A 17,342-nucleotide genomic window follows, 5' to 3' on the forward strand; every position below is an offset into this window, starting at 1 on the left:
TGTAAACACAGCCTACGCAGTTAAAATTAGAAGGGAAACATTTAACTGGCGAAGTTTTTCTGATAAATATCTCATCAAAGATATCTAATTAATTGATTCAAATTTATAAGAACAAGGACCATTCTGCAGTGCTTAAGTAATCAAAGGCTGTGAACAGTTTTCAAAAGAAGAAACCTAAGCTATCAATAGCTATATATAAGAGCTCCAGAAAAAAAATGCAACAAAACCAATACAGTTAAAACTTTTACATATTTACTAGCTATGGGACTCTGAGCAAGTCAATTAAACTCTACCAGCCTGTTTCTTCATCTGTAAAATGGGGATAATCCTAACACCTACCTCACAGGGTTGTTGTGTATATCAAATGAAATAATAGATGTTGCAGAAGATGCATTGCTGGACCTAGAGTCAAGACGACCTGTATTTAAATCTTACTTCACATATTTGCTAGCAGTGAGAACCTGGTTGAGTCATTTAACTTCTCTCTGCCTCAGTTTCCTCATCTGTAAAATAGGGATAATTATAGCGCTTTCATCACCGGGTTTTTTGAGGATCAAATAACAGTATATAATGTGCTTTGCAAATCTTTAAGTGTTATATAAATACTAATCATTGTTTTAATGACAGCTGTTGGTGGGACTACCTTTGGTGGGCCAGGCACAATAAGGCACTGTTGGTGGAAAGATGAATCGGCTCTGCCATCTGGGAAAGTGATTTGGAACTAGGTACCCAAAACTAGTAAAATGTGATCAAGCTACACTACTTTGACCCAGAAATGCAACAACTAGGCCCATTCCCCAAGGAGAGCAAAGGAGGAGGAGAAGGACTTGTATATACAAGAATATTTATAGCAGCTCTCTTTTTAGTAACAGCTGAAGGGTTGCCAATCTATTAGGGAATGCCTAAACAAATTAAGGCATATGAATGTAATGGAATATTATTGTGCTGTAGGAAATGACAAAATAGATAATTTCAGAGAAAGCTGGGAAGACCTACGTGACCTAATGTAGAGTGAAGTGGGAAGAACCAGGAAAACAATTTATAAGATAACATTATAAAGAAGAACAATTTTGAAAGACTCAAAAACTCTGATCAATGCAACCACCAACCATGACTCCAGAGAACTGATAGTGAGGCAGGCTGTGAGCTCCTGATAAGAAAGAAAGTAATGGTAGACACAGTTAATAGGGGAATTTGTTTATGTATATTTGGTACAAAGGCTTGGGTTTTCTTTTTCCATTTTTGTCCCCCAAGGCATTGTTTGAGAGGGTTATGGTTGGGGGGAGATAGGGTGTAGGGCTGAGGAACCTTTGGCCTTGAGACCACATGTGGTCCTCTAGGTTCTCAAGTGCAGCTCTTTGACTAAATCCAAACTTCACAGAACAAATCCCCTTAATAAAAGGATTTGTTCTATAAAACTTAGACTCAGTCACAAGGCTGCACTGAAGACCGAGAAGGTCATATGTGGCCTCAAAGTCCCAGGTTCCCCACGCCTAGGGGTATTGAAACAGAGAGAGGGAGTGGGGAATGGGAAGAAGGGTGGAGAGAGAGACAGAGGCAGACAGAGAAACAGAGACTGAGACAGAGAGAGAAACAGACAGAGACAGAGATAGGGAGAGGGGAGAGAGGGAGGGAGAAAGAGGGAGAGAAGAAATAAGAGAGAGGAGAGAGGGGGGAGAGGGAGGAAAGGAAGAAAGAGTAATCGATGCATCATTTTTTAAAATACAGAGAATATGAGGAACCAGAATGAAACAAAGAGAAACAAGATGACCTTTGAAAGTCCAGGTTGAACTTAAAATACTTAAAAAGAAAAACAAGCTACATATAATAAAGACCAGCAGTTTGATGTACAATTCTCTTTTTTTGCTCTGCCATGTATTTGGAAATGTCTATTTTACTTGATGTTTCTTAATTTCAGTATGGAAAGGTAGTGAGTTTCCCATCCCTAGAGGTCTTTAGGCAGAGGGTGGATGATTCCTTTTGAGTGAGGTTGCAGAGAGAAGTGCTGCTCAGGTTCTAGTGGGCCAAATGACCTTTGAGGTACCAATCTACTGTGAGATCTGATGATCTGTGACACTTTCTCCCCCCCACCTCCACCCCCACCCCCACTCCAATCATACCAGGATTCTAATAGTAATCTTCCTCAGCTATCCTCCCAACCCAGGCGTCCCAACTGTCATCTCTTCCCTTGCTGGGAGGTGGGGGGTGGGGAGTCTGTTGCCTCTGCCTTCACTCAGCAGTCCTCAATAACCATCTCATTACAATGCTCACCAACTCACTTTCTCCATCACTCAGGGGTCCTCAACTCTCTTTTTCCACCCCACAACCCCATTCTCTACCAATCAGACTACCCTCTCTATTACCAAGTCTCCCTATTCCACCCTGTTTCCGAGCCCCTTTGTCTAGAACAGAGCTCAATGCTTGGCACCCTGTAGGTGCTTATTCCCTTCTCTCCTTTCTCTCCCCCAAATCTCTCTGGTTTCAATGGGATAGGAAGGCAGGTTGGCAGGATTTGGGATTGGCTAGAACCTGCAGCAGGTCATAATGCCCCCGCCATTTCCTGGGTTCCGTGTGAGATGCATCACTCTGGTTGCTGGGTCCAGGGCAGTAACAGGTGAGCCCAGGGTCTATACCCCACCCAGGTGGACAAGGCTGCTAGGTGCTAGTGCTCCTTTCCCCCTACCCTGACATCTCTAGGGAAACCTCTGTTCCGTAAAATGGGTTTCTACTCCTTTGTCTCAATACTGGAAATATGTATGTGTTGTAGGTGCCTTGGGATGCCATTCCTACAGGTGTTACCTGCTAAAGATAGCCCCACTCTCCGCTTTCTTCTGCTTGACCCTCCCAAGACTTTGTCGGTCCTTTCTGTAAAATGGATCCCTTCCTTCTTGACTCTTGGAAGTAGAAAGGATGCTTCAGGACTTCCTTCCCCACCCCCATCTGTTCTCACTCTTCTTCCTCTTCCCGTGTGCCTGAATATATTTCTAGGTGAGTCCACATTGATTAAATGCCAGGCTTTCATATTTCAAGGTCAGAGCGGGGGCACAAGCGCCCTCTTGAGGGAGCAATCCTCCGTCACCTGCCAGCCCTCATCCCTTGGGGTCTTTAGCATTTCTCCTCAGGACAAAGCAGTCTTCCATGGCTGTGGAGGAGCAGGCTGCCTCAGGGGCCACACTGTCTTTCAGAAATAGGGAGCCGTAGAGTCGAAGAGGCCCTAAGTCTAAGTAGCTGGCTTCAGAGAGGTCTTACTCTGGCCTCTTCCCAGTCAATTTCCATTGTTCTCATCTAACCTAAAGGCATTGTGGGAAAAGCACTGGACTTGGAATCAGGAGACATTTGGGTGATCCAGGGCAAATCATTTGACCTCTGTGTCTCAGTTGTGTTACCTTCCAAATGGAGGTAGTAAGCAATATTTGTAGATTGCAGTCAATTTAAAAGGGTTCTCAAGGCTTACTTAAATAAAAATTTAAATACCCTAAAGAAATAAATATTCAAATGGATCTGCGATCTTGATTCAGTTCTAATGATGCATACTGGAACCCTTCCTGTGTGACTCTCATCCATGCTTTCCCTTCCAGTTTGCCACAGAGGGTCCACCCAGTAGAAGACCTTCCTCAACTTCTCCCAGTGCCATGAGGAGAAGAGTGAAGTACTCTAGCTAACAACCTGTCATCCTTTGCACTTTCCACAGGACCAGCCCTTCTTCATTCTTTAGTATATAGTTCTATCATATTTTTGTCAAAGAGTTTGAACAAGTTGTGTATTAATTTTTCTTGCGTTTGAAGTTGATTCTTGATTATATACTGCAGCTGGCACCCACTCACATTGCTTCTTTCCATTGCCATCTTCAGTTCATCAGAGACAGTGGGGTTCCAGGTCCCACTGCCAGAAGATAACACCAATAAAAAGCTTTTATTGACATGTTAGGTCTTTGCCATTATGAGGAGTTTGGAATCAGTCAAAGTGCTTTACAATTTCCTGAAAGCAATCCAGCCCTCTCTCCTTCTTCTTTCCAACGCTGGGCCCTCAGCTCATTGTCCATCTCTATTGCTCTCCCAGACATACTATTGGACAAGTTCTATAACGATGTATAGTAAAGTCCATGCTGAAATCTGAGCAATAGACATTCTTCATCCTTTCAGTCTTTTCTGTGTGGATGGACAGGAAAAACTGCTTTGAATGATCACTGATATTTTCCAGGAGTGTCTACAATGTCCAGGTACATGATGCAATCAACATAATGTCATCCACAAACAGGAGTATCTGAGGGACCTCACCATATTAAAGGAACTTCCTCCTCAACCTGCTCTCTGTGCTAGATTTTGCCTATGTGACTGGTATAGTAAGCATGTAATCAATGCTTGTGGCCTGGCTGCCATCACAGTGATAAACACCTTTAATGAGCATACATTCACAGTTGTGTGTCTATATGGGGGGGGGGGGGAGGGGAATGAGGCCATTAACTGAAAGATCTCTCTTCTCTTCTCCTCATCTCTCATCACTCAGATGCTTTCCCCAATTCTCTCCCTATCTCATGTGAAAAAATGGCCTTTCTTATTTCTCTCTCTCTCTCTCTCTCTTTCTCTCTCTCTCTTTCTCTCTTTCTCTCAATACAGAGTAAAAGTACGCAGAAACCAGAAAGAAGACACACAATGACTCTTTGTCTCTCTCTCTCTCTCTCAGAGAGAAAGAGAGAGAGAGAGAGAGAGAGAGAGAGAGAGAGAGAGAGAGAGAGAGAGAGAGAGAGAATTTTATTCATGTCACCTAGAAGCAGATAGGTGGCCTAGCAATAGAATGCTGGGCTAGATGGGAGATTAAATCTGTCCTTAGACACTTACCAGCTATGTGATCTAGGGCAAGTCACTGTCTCAAATATTTGTCAAGTTCTTAGCATTGTGCCTGACACATAGTAGGTGTTTCATAAAGGCTTGTTCCCTTCTTTTTGTTTTTATACCACCATCATTTCAAGGTGTGTTGAAACCATTCACTCACTAATCCCTCCTTTGTTATCTGTCCCTTGCCACCTCCTCCCAAAAAGTTAAGCAAAAACTACTGACCAGTCACCTTATCTGACCGTGTATAAACATTTCACACCTATATTCCCCTGCCTACTAAGAGGAGGTAAGTACATTTCCTCTTCTTTTTTCCAGCATCAAGATTCATTAAAACAGTTACTTAGAGTCCAGGTGGGCCTTAGCATCCTTTTCATTTTGCATTAATGTAGTCGTGTCTATTCTTTTTCTGGTTTCTGTATACTTTTACTCCGTATCAGTTCATAGAAAGCTTCCCATATTTCTCTGAATTTGTTGTGTGTGTTGTTACTTGTAGTGCAATAATATTCTATTACATCCACATGCTACATGTTCAGCTGTTTCCTCAGTTGATAAATACTCATTTTTTTCCAGTTTTTATTTGCCCCCAAATACTGTTATGAATGAATATATGGTAGATATGGGATTTTTTTTTACTGTCTTTAATGTTAGTGGGGTATATATCTAGCACCAGAATATTTTTGTCAAAGACAGTGAACAAATTAATGACTTCTGATATAATTATAAATTGTTTTTCAGAATAGATGAACTAATAACCACGGACTATTTTCAATATTTATCATCTTTGCCAATTTGTCGAGTGTGAGACAAACCTGAGTTTTTTTCATTTGCATTTATCTCATTGTTATTAGTGATTTGGAAGCAGTCTTTCAAGTGATTGTTGATAGGTTGCCCTACTTTGTAAAAATGATTTGTTCACATCCTTTGACAATTTATTTATTGGAAAAATGTCTCTTGGTCTTAAAATATTTGCATCAGTACTAGTTAATTGCAAGTGTTAAACTTTTATCAGAGATATTTGATGTTAAGATTTTACACAATTGACTGTTTTCCTTCTTATCATAGCTAGATTGATTTTGTTCATGTAAAAGCTTTTATATTTTATTTGAAATTATCTAAGTATTCTTTTATGTTCATCACTATCCATTCCTTGTTTTGGTAAGAATTCTTTCCATAAAATGACTCTCATGTTTTACCTTGAGGTCTGAAAATTGTCAAAAATTACCAAAAAATGGCAATAGTCATTTTTGGAGGAGTTTTTTTTGAATGATAGGTGTACTAATATATTGTTGGTGCATCTATGAAATGGTGCAACCATTTTGGAAAGCAATTTGGAATTATGTAAATTAACTGATTAATATATTTATAATTTTTGAACCAGACTCCATTACTGGGATTATATCCCAAGGAAGCCATAGGTAAGAAGAAAGCCTCCACATATATCAAAATATTTACAGCAGCTTTTTTTGTGATAGCAAAGAATTAGAAACAAAGTAGACACTCATCTTTTGGGGAATGACTAAACAAATTGTGGTATATGGATGGAATGACATACTACTATGCTGTAAGAAATGTATGTGTGATGAATTCAAGAAAACATGGAAAGATCTATGTGAACTGACATAGAACGAAGGGAGCAAAGTGAAGAAAACAATATACAAAATGATTGCAGCAATGTATATGGCAAGAAAAGCTGCTTTTCAAAAACTAAAAAGTAAATAACAAAATTATAAAGATCAAGCAGGACTCAAATGAAGAGATGTGTATAGTCCACAAATGTAAGACATTAGTCATGTTTTCAGTCTTTCTCAGTGTATTGATCAGTTGTGCTAATCTTTTTTCCTCTGTAAAAATACTATTTGATACACGGGATGGCTCTCTGGGAGGGGGAGGGGGATGAGGAGAGATGGAGGGGGAGAGAAGCTTGGAAAAACTAAGATAATGTAACAAACAAGACATCAATAAACACTTATTTTTTAAAAATCCCCCCACCTTCAATCATAATTGTAAAAGCTGATTTCTCCCATTCTCTATTTTTAAAAAGTGATGCATCCTTTTATTTTTAGGTCAAATGCTTATCTTGAACTTACTGTGGTATATAGTGTAAGGTGCTAGTCTAAACCTATTTTCTGCCAACCAGCTCTTCATTTTTTCCAGTTCTTGATAAACAGGAAGAATGTTCCTAAGTAGTTTATGTTCTTAAGTTGATCAAACACAGGACTACTGTGTCTAATTTTTAAAAATCCTTTCTTGTTTTAGCCTGTTGCATTGATCTACTTTTTCTCCTTTAAACTGGCAAAAGTTTTGATACTTGTTGTTTTGTAGTCTGAGATCTGGAATCACTAGACCGCTTTCATTACCACTCATTTTTATCATTTCCCTTGAGATACTGACCCTTTTCATTCCTCCAAATAAATTTTAAAAAATATTTTGTCTAGTTCTATAAAATTTGATTAGTGTGTGTTGTGGGACAGGTTTGACTCAAGCCAGCCTGCTGGTTTGGGTTCAGAATTCAAATAAAATGTGACCTTTATAAACTATTTGATGGTTAACAAAAAGAGGTTTATTTAGATATAGCATGGAAAGGGTATTAAAAAAGAATACAGTTTTTATTAACTTGGGTATAGTTTCCCTGCTTCTGTGTAGGCCATGCTTCATTGTCCCTTTAGAAGATAGTATCAGACCTGGGAGAAGAACTCCAACTCTTCATAAATTGGTTTTTTTATTTAGGCCACAAGGAAGCTACATCAATGGCCAGAGCCTTAGTCACCCAGGCCAATTAAAAAATAATCTCACCACTTCATTAGGAAAAAACTAGGCTAGCTTACACGTTAAACTTGTACCGTAATATGACACGAAATTTGTAAATTAATTAGATGGCATTGTCATTTTTATTATATTGGTGCATCCCAGTCTAGAACAATGAACATAAATACAATTACCTAATTCTTCCTTTTTTTCAAAAGTAACAAAATATGTTAAGTATTCTCAGTGAGCTATCAGTAGGCATGTCCCAGTTCTTCATAAATAGCATCCTACAATATCATCAAGTTAAACTCACTAAGGGAACTCCTTTGTTTAACCCACTACAGAATAATTTTTGTAGCACAAGTATTGTTCCTCAAATGTCTGATAGAACTCATTTATAAATCTACATAGACAATGGTATTTTTTTTCATTTTGATAATTTATACCTTATTTATTTTCTTCCTTCTGAAACTGAGTTGATTGAATTTCCATTTCTTGTTTTGTTATCTGGATATTTTCTATATTTGGAAGTAATTATTCATTTCTTTTAAATTTTATTTTGCTAGCATATAAGCTGTAGTAATTTCTGATTATCTTTATTATTTCTTTTCTGTTCATTGCAAACTTACCTTTTTGTGTATTTTTTAAAAATTGTTATTCTGCTTTCCTTCCTTTTTGGATAAAGTTAATTTAAGGTTTATTGATATTTTTAGCCTTTTAAAAATATTCTAGTTTTGTCATTTCTACAGTATTTTTGTTTTCCATTTTATCTACTCTAATTTTTAACATTTCTAAAATATTCATCTTGCATTTGTTATTTTGTTGATTTTCTAATTTTTAAAAAAATATGTGTACAATTCACTAATTCTGTTTTTCTACTTGTTAATTTTTTTTCCAGAAATACAATTTTTCTTCTGAGGACTGACTTAACTAGATCCTCAATATGTGGGTATGTTGTCACATTGTTATCACTGTTTTTCATATTGTTTCACATACTTTCTATGACTTGTTCTTTGACCACTTATTATTCAGGATATTGTTACTTAGTCTCCCTTTAGATTTGTATTTTTTTTTATTGGATTCCCATTTTCGTTGCAATTTTCATTGCTTTATAGAATATAAAAAAGTTTAATATTTCTGCCTTTTACATTTTTATAAATGTATTTACTGTATGACGCTAAGAAACATATATTCATATGCATTCCATAATCTTCTCATGTCTTTCAAATATAATGTTTTCAGTAGTCTGCTCAGTTCTACATTTTACTTGTTTATCTTTCTGTTAGATGTATCCAGCTTTGATAAAGGAACATTGACATCTTCTATAATTATTATTACTATGTATTTTCATTTCTTTTCAATCTGGTTAGCTTTTTCCTTATGAACTTGTCATTTGGTGTATATAAATCTAATAATGATATTATTTTCATTGCTAGGATGCATTTAAGTATAAAATCATTTCCTTTATCTGACTTGACACTATGAATTTTTATTTATGTTTTGTCTGAGAACACGATTACAATAATTGCTTCTTGTTGTTTGAATCACCTAATGCATACTAAATTTTGTCCTAAGTCTTCATTTTCCTTATTTTTAATGAATTTCTTATTTAGTGAGTATGCTGTGGTTCTTTCTCCAAGAGCCTGACTAGCTATATTTCCTCCTTGGAGTTCTAGATTACTCTGAGAAATTGACAAGATATGTTTTCTCTAACTCCCAATTCAAGCCTCTACCAGCTGTGTTCTCTCCAATGTAAGAGCCTGTGAGTAGGACCCAGTTTCATTTAACCAGTTAACAGCAAGTAGTTTCACTAAAGGAATATTTACTTTGAAGATATGGTGGAAACAGAACAGATAAACCATATCTCGGAGGCACCTATGATACCTCCCCTACACCATCTCCATCTCTGGAATAGTAGTCACTTCTGACACTGTGTAAGTTCTAAATAAGATCATGGCTAGTTGTGGCATGACTATCAGATGAGTCTTTGTCTCAACTTCTGCTAGCCTAGGGTTTTTAAGGTCACTCTTTGATCCTTAGGGCATTGACACTACAGGACTACTGGATACCAGAGTGCCCTCCTGATGGTCTTAAGAGGCTCCATCTTGTTCATCTAGATTAGGGAAGAACAAGTACAGAATTCAAAGATCCAGACCTGTTTAGGGAGTTGAGAAACCTTTCTCCTTACTGAATTGTCTCATTCCAGATGCTGAAGCTAATGGGCCCTTTTGCTTTCCTCTAAGCCAATCAATGAACCTTCTCTTTAACCTATGATTAAACAATCAGAATGAGTTACAGAATGTCCATGCATGCTCCACCATTTCTCTGCACCTCATTCCATCTCAAAATTTCTTGGAGAAATAAGCTCCCTGACCTCCTCCACATGGAGAGATACCACCTGACACATGCTGAACATGCACCAGATACATCCTCATTACACTTGTATATAGCAAATTGTTGGGCTTAGAAAAAAAATTTCTGATATTATCTATCTGTCTATTCATTTGTGTGTTTATTGCAAGATAAACGTTTAGTAAGTGCCTATTATGTATCAGGCACTGAGCAAAGCTCTGGGGATATAAATAAGAAAAAGGAAAGACAGTGTCTATCTTCAAGGAGCTTACAATCTAATGGAGGAAGGGAACAAAACAGCAAACCTCATTTTGTTGTACTTTGTTTTATTGAGTGTTGCAAACAATGAGTTTTTTTTGTTTTGTTTTGGTTTTTTGTTACAAATTGAAGGTTTGTGGCAACCCTGTGTTAAGCAAGTCTATAGGTGCTATTTTTCCAACAGCATTTGCTTGCTTTGTATCTATGCATCACATTTTGTTAATTATCACACTATTTCAATTTATTATTATTATTATATCTGTATGGTGATCTGTGATCAGTGATTTTTTTTCCCCCATTTCATCCTAGGATTTATTTATTTTTTTTTAATTTATTTAACTTTTAACATTCATTTTCACAAAATTTTGGGTTACAAATTTTCTCCCCTTTTATCCCCCCCCCCCAATCCCAAGCATTCTAATTGCCCCTGTGACCAATCTGCTCTCTCTTCTATCATCCCTCTCTGCCCTTGTCTCCGTCTTCTCTTTTGTCCTGTAGGGCCAGATAGCTTTCTTTACCCCTTTACCTGTATTTCTTATTTCCTAGTGGTAAGAACATTACAGTTGATCCTAACACTTTGAGTTCCAACTTCTTTACCTCCCTCCCTCTCCACCCCTTCCCTTTGGAAGGCAAGCAATTCAATATAGGCCAAATCTGTGTAGTTTTGCAAATGACTTCCATAATAGTTGTGTTGTATAGGACTAACTATATTTCCGTCCATCCTATCCTGTCCCCCATTACTTCTATTCTCTTTTGATCCTATCCCTCCCCATGAGTGTCGACCTCGAATTGCATTCTCCTCCCCATGCCCTCCCTTCTATCATCCCCCCCACCCTGCTTGTCCCCTTGTCCCCCACTTTCCGATCAGTGATTTTTGATTGTAATTGTTTTGGGGCTTCATGAACCATGCCCATGTAAGATGGTGAACTTAACAATAAATGTGTGTGTTCTGACTGCTCCACTGACCTGCCATCCCGCATTTCTCTCCCTCTCCTCTGGCCTCCCTATTACTTGAGACACAGCAATATTGAATAATATTATATAAACTTAGCGGACAAAGTAGTAGCAGAATTGGAAAGGATTGACTCCAATTTAGAAAAAAGTTCTGCTCTGGGTAAAATGCTATCAAACAGCATTACCTGCTACAGAGAAATCTTTCAGGAAAGGAAGAGTCAATCAATGTGGCAAACCTCATTTTTGTCTTGTTTTAAGAAAGTACCTCAGCCACCCCAACCTTCAGCAACCTTTACCGTCCTGTTCAGCTAGCATCCATCAACATTGATGCAAGAACCTCCACCAGCAAAAAGTTTACAACTCACCTAAAGCTCAGATGATGGTTAGAATATTTTAGCAATACAATAACTGTACATCGGTCTTTTTTATTCATAATACTATTGCATACTTAATAGACTACAGTATAGTGTAAACCTAACTTTTATATGCACTGGAAAACCAAAAAATTTGTGACTTTCTTTATTGTGATATTTGTTTTATTGAGGTAAGGGACTTTAAATGCCAAACAGAGGAATTTATGTTTCACCTTAGAAGTGATTGTGACATTCTAGTCACAATTCTAGTGTTTACTGAGTGGGGAGAGGAGGATGTGGCACAGTTAAACCTATGCCTTAGGAAAGGCATCTTAATGCCCATGTGGAGGATGGATTAGAAAGTGGGAACAGATTTGAGGTAGGGAGACCAACTAGGAAATAATTATAACAGTCCAGGCAAGGGGCAATGAGAAGCTGAACTAAGTGACTTCAGAGGAGATGATAAAACTGACTTCTCGCCCCTTAGCAGAGATCTGTCCCACTACAGGTACAAGAATGAGGTCTACATTTCAGCATGACCAATGTGATGATTTGTTTTTCGTGACTGCTGTATTTATTTGTTTGTTTGTTTGTTTGTTAATTACAAGGAAAAATCCTACTAGAAAGGATGGTGAGTTGTTGAAAAATGACGCTGTTGTATTAAAAAAAAGGATCATCAAAATATTTAAAGGAGGAGAGTAGGGGAAAGAAAATGAAGATTATCCATCATGGGCTCTATTTTCTTGCCCATTTTAAACCTTAACTCCTGGCTCTGCCACTTACTATTTTATATGACTGTAGGCAAGTTACTTCACCTTTCTATAACTCAGTTTCCTCATTTGTAAAATGAAGGGATTGGATTAGATGATCTCTAAGATCCCTTTCAGGTCTGTCTATGGTCTGTTGCTTTCAAATCCTCTTCATCATTCCCCATTTTCTCCTTTCCTCTAGTCTGATGAAAAGATGGATCTTTTCGTCAAGGCTAGTTTCTCCACTCACCAGCTTAATCATATCCCCTATTCTCTCCTCTGGAAGTTTCCATTTTCAGTCTCACCTTATCCACTAACTCCTTCTCCATCCCCTACAAACATGCCTAGGTCTTCCTGACCTTTAAAAAATCTTTATTTGATTCTGCCATACATCATCATCATCTTTATCCCTTTTTTATCCAAACTCTGAAAAACGGTGAGTTATGTTCCTTTCCTCTATTTCCTCACCTCCTGTTACTAACTTTTTGTAATCCTCTTGCAATCTGTCTTCTGAATCTGCCACTTGATTAAAATGATTTTTCAAGACTACCAATGATCTTTTATCTGCTAATCTAATGGTCTCTTCTCAATCCTTATTATTCCTGACTTCTGTGACTTTTGCTCCTTCCTACTGCGTCCTCTCACTTCCTTTGCATCTATGGCACTGATATGCTTTAGGAGTTCCAGGATCAGCTCAAATTGGCTCAAGAAAGCCAATTATTAAATTTTCAGGGTGAGCATTTACACTTCAGAAATTGGCAAATACTTCAAGTCAGAGCTTACCCATTGATTCTACTGATTGACTAGACTTAAGTGATGAAGAAAATGTTACTAAATAATGTTAAAAATGTTTTCTATCCACAGGCACACCCCAAAAGCCAGTTACTAACATCTATCAGTAAACTGTTATAATTTCTTGGTTCTACTTGTAGGAACACAGCTTCTCAGTCTGCTGCTCTCTGCTGCTTCATCATTCTTTTCCCTTCAATTCTGGGTGCCCCTAAGACTCTGTTCTGAGGTCTCTTTTCTCTACATTTCCTTCCTTAATGACCTTCCCAGATTGCATAAGTCCAGTCTTTATTCAGATGACTATCAGATCTATGTATCTAGCCTTAATTTCTCTTAAACTCCAGTTTCCTATCATCAAATTCCCATTGGATATCCATACCTGGGTGTCCCGTAGACAAATTCAGCACATTCCAAACAGAACTCATTCAGTTTTCCCAAAAACCCATCCCTTGTCTAAACTTCCCATTTCTGTTGATGACAACATCCCTCCAGTCACCCCACGTGTGCAGACTTGGAATAATCCTTGACTTCTGCCTTTCCATCATTGCCCCATTCTTGTTATATTCAATAAGATGCCACTCTTCCAATTCTACCGGCATCACATCTCTCATATCCATTTCATTCTCTCCACTCACATGAGCCTTTAATGCATAGCAGGTCCTCATCACTTCTTTTAAAAAAAAATAAATTACTTTCATTTTAGTTTTCAACATTTCCTCATCACTTCTCACCTGGATTATTGTAATTTCTTCCTAATTCGTCTCCCTGCCTCCAGTCTCTCCTCTCACTAATACACTTTCCAGACACTTTAATATTCCTAAAGCACAGGTCTGACCATGTCACCCCCTAATCAAAAATATTTAACAACTCTTATTTTCACTACAATAAAATACCAAAATCTTTACAATTTTACAATTTCTCCTCATCTCCTTTTCAAGGCTTATTACATATTTTTTCCCACATGTTCTGCATCCTTAATGGAGGCTAGAGCTTCTAGAAGACAAAGTTGAACTCCCTCCTCTATTCCATTCCCAAGTTAATTCATTTGTAGATCTCATCCCATCTTTCCTTCCCCCTATTTTTCTGTTTCTCTGTTTTTATGAAGTCTTATTTTTTATTCTTACAACTTACTATTTATTTTATTTGTCTAAAAGAGTGAATGATCATTCCCTACCTAAGAAAAATGACAGGCTAGGGTTTAAACATGATCTTCTGTCCTGAAACATCTTTTTTTGGACATTTGGGATTAGTAACCTTAGTCCCATGAGTCTTTACATTGGCAGCTTTGGGTTTGGAAGCCTTGGGGTCAGTGGGATCATCAGCCTTGGAATCACTGGACTTGGTCACCTTAGAGTTAGATATAATAACCTTGGCTTTGGATATGGTGATTCTTGGGTCAATAATAAACTTCATTGCAGTAGACTTGGGTCAGTGGGCTTGGTAACTTTAGTATCTGTAGTTCTGACAACCTTAGAGTCAAGTTTTGTGGTCTTCGGGTCTGGGCATTTGGTTGGAGTTTTGGAGCTGGTATGTCTGGTGGTCTTTAGGTCTCTGGGCTTGGTGATATTGGGCCCGAGGAGCCTGGACCTTGGTGTTATGGACTTGGATGGCCCCTGTATAGGCACTGGAATTGTTGGCCTGAATACTTTTCAGTCCTTTCTTTTCATGAATTTTAGCAAAGTGAATGTTTGTCAGAAACTTAGGGTCAACCCCTCAGAAAGACTCTTATCTCTGTGACCTGGGTTTATTGATTGTATTTAATACCATTTGTGTGTTTGGTTGTGGGAGACATGGTTCTTAGATTTGTCCATCTGTCCACTGGAACTGACTGAAAGTGATAGAGGAAGGTCTAGGACTCCTCTGCTATCCCTCATTCATAGAAATATCCATTCATAAAGAGAGTGGAGTCATTGAATCTGGAGTCATGTGACTCAGCACAGGGCCTGACCATCACCACTCTCTTCTCCTAAAGCCAGTGTATCTGGATTCTTTATTGACACCTCCCCCACTTCTATCCTGGATGCTGGCCACACCCAGACCCACTCTCCTCCAGAGATGGGGCACCCTTGCTGGTAAAAGGAATGAAAATGTCATCTTGACTTCTTTGCTTACATCATGTTGGGTGGAAAGACATCTCTGTCTCCACTCTTTGTCTTTATCCTCTCTCCCCACTTAGGCACAATTCCTCTGTGTTGTTGCCCCAATAACATCAACAAAATGATCCACTGATAGGAGAATGTGGGTTTTAGTTTTCAGAATATCTATTCAGCTCTTCAATTTCCTTCTTCGAGTTCTTTAAAGTTCTCTTTAAATTTTTAATAATAATAATCGTTGGCATTTACATAGCACTTCAATGCTTTCAAAATGCTTCACAAACAGTATCTCACTTGATCTTGGGAGATAGGTTCTATTATTTTTCCATTTTTCAATTGAGGAAACTGAGAGAGGCAGTGGTTAAGCTACTTGCCCAGATCACATAGTAAGTGTCTGAGGCTGGATTTGAACTCAGGTCTTCCTAACTTCAGAGCCAGCACACTGTCTACGATACCATCTCCTTAACTCTGCCATATAATGTTGTTCATATATAGGCAAGCAACAGAAGGGAAAATTTGGAAAAGAGCAGTTTTTCCTTGAAACTTTCCTCATTCCTTGAGTAGATGAGTACAACTGATTGTACCAGCCAAAGTCTATTTGAGAAAAAAATTCTACTTCATTTTATTTTTCTTAAATATTTTATTTTTTCAATTATATGTAAAAACAATTTCTAACATTCATTTTTTAAAATTTTGAGTAGCAAAACCCTGCCCCCCATTGAAAAGGCAAGCAATTTGATGTAGGTTTTATGTGTGTAATCATGTAAAACATATTTCCTTATTAGTCATGTGAAAGAAAGCACAGACAAAAAAAAAAAACAAACCAAAAGAAAAATAAAGAAAGTTTCAAAAGTACGCTTTGATCTGCATTCAGATTCCATTAATTCTTTCCCTGGGAGTGAATAGCATTTTTCATCATAAGTCCTTTGGAATTGTCTTGGATCATTGTATTGCTGAGAAGAGCTAAGCTAATTACAGTTGATCATAGTGCAACATTGCTATTACTGTGTACAATGTTCTGCTTCTGCTCATTTCACTTTGCATCAGTTTATGTAAATCTTTCCAGATTTTTCCGAGAGCATCCTGCTCATTATTTCTTATGGCACATTAATAATCCATCACGCTCCTATACCACATCTTCTTCAGCCATTTCCCAATTGATGGACATCCCTTTAATTTCCAATTCTTTGCCACCACAAAAAGGGCTGCTATAAATATTTTTGTTCCTTTTTTTTTTTAAATCTCTTTGGTCATTGTACACAGTAACAACCACAGCGTGAGAGGCATTTTTCTGGTAGACTTCGCCCTTTACAGCAATGTAAGGACCTAAAACATTCCCAAAGGACTTGAGGCAAAATGCCATCCACATCCAAAGAAAGAACTATGGAATTGGACAGCAGAATGAAGAATATTTTCTCTTGTGTTACATTTTGTTTTGTTATAACTTTCCTTATGGTTTCTCCTGTTCATTTTAATTCTTCCATGCAACATGACTAATGTGAAAATGTATTTATTAAGAATGTACATATAGAACTCATATAAGATTGCATGCTGCCTCGGGGAAGGAAGGGGAATAAGGGGGAGAAAATCTAAGACTTATGGAAGTAATCGTAGAAAACTGAAAACAAATAAATTTAAAAAAATAAATCTCTTTGGGATGTAGGACTAGTAGTGGTACTGTTGGGTAGACAAGTATGCATAGTTTTATAGCCCTTTGGGCATAGTTCCAAATTGCTCTTCCGAATGATTGGATGGCTTCAAAACTTCTCTAACAGTACATTAGTGTCCCATTTTTTTCACATCCCCTCCAACATTTGTCATTTTCCTTTTCTGTCATATTAGCCAATCTGATAGTTATGAGGTGGTACCTCAGAGCTGTTTTAATTTGTATTTCTCTAATCAAGAGTGATTTAGAAGGACAGCTAAATGGTACAGTGAACAGAGCACCAGCCCCAGAGTCAGGAGGATCTGAGTTAAAATCTGGCCTCAGATACTTGACCCTTACTAGCTATGTGACCCTGGGCAAGTCACTTAACCCCAGTTGTCTCACTACCCCCCAAAAATAGTGATTTGGAGCATTTTTTTTCCAAAGCTATAGATAGCTTTGATTTCTTCTTCTGAAAACTGCCTGTTTATATACTTTGATCAATTGAGGGATGAGTTGTGTTCTTATAAATTTGATTCAGTTCTCTATATATTTGAGAAATAAGTCCT

The 17,342-nt window shown here is 37.8% G+C and overlaps 1 protein-coding gene across 1 annotated transcript in view; it reads left to right on the forward strand.

Annotated features, from left to right (window-relative positions):
- Nucleotides 1–2,551: 2,551 nt before the first annotated feature.
- Nucleotides 2,552–17,342, forward strand: part of IQCN (IQ motif containing N) — a 59,379-nt gene continuing 44,588 nt past the window's right edge. The window contains exons 1-2 of the mRNA XM_072601655.1: nucleotides 2,552–2,614; nucleotides 8,479–8,529. Of these exons, the coding sequence (XP_072457756.1) occupies nucleotides 8,524–8,529 (6 nt within the window). The 5' untranslated portion in view covers nucleotides 2,552–2,614; nucleotides 8,479–8,523. The remainder of the gene's footprint in view (nucleotides 2,615–8,478; nucleotides 8,530–17,342) is intronic.

The sequence above is a fragment of the Notamacropus eugenii genome, chromosome 4 (genome assembly GCF_028372415.1).
Source record: "Notamacropus eugenii isolate mMacEug1 chromosome 4, mMacEug1.pri_v2, whole genome shotgun sequence".
Taxonomy (NCBI): Eukaryota; Metazoa; Chordata; class Mammalia; order Diprotodontia; family Macropodidae; genus Notamacropus; species Notamacropus eugenii.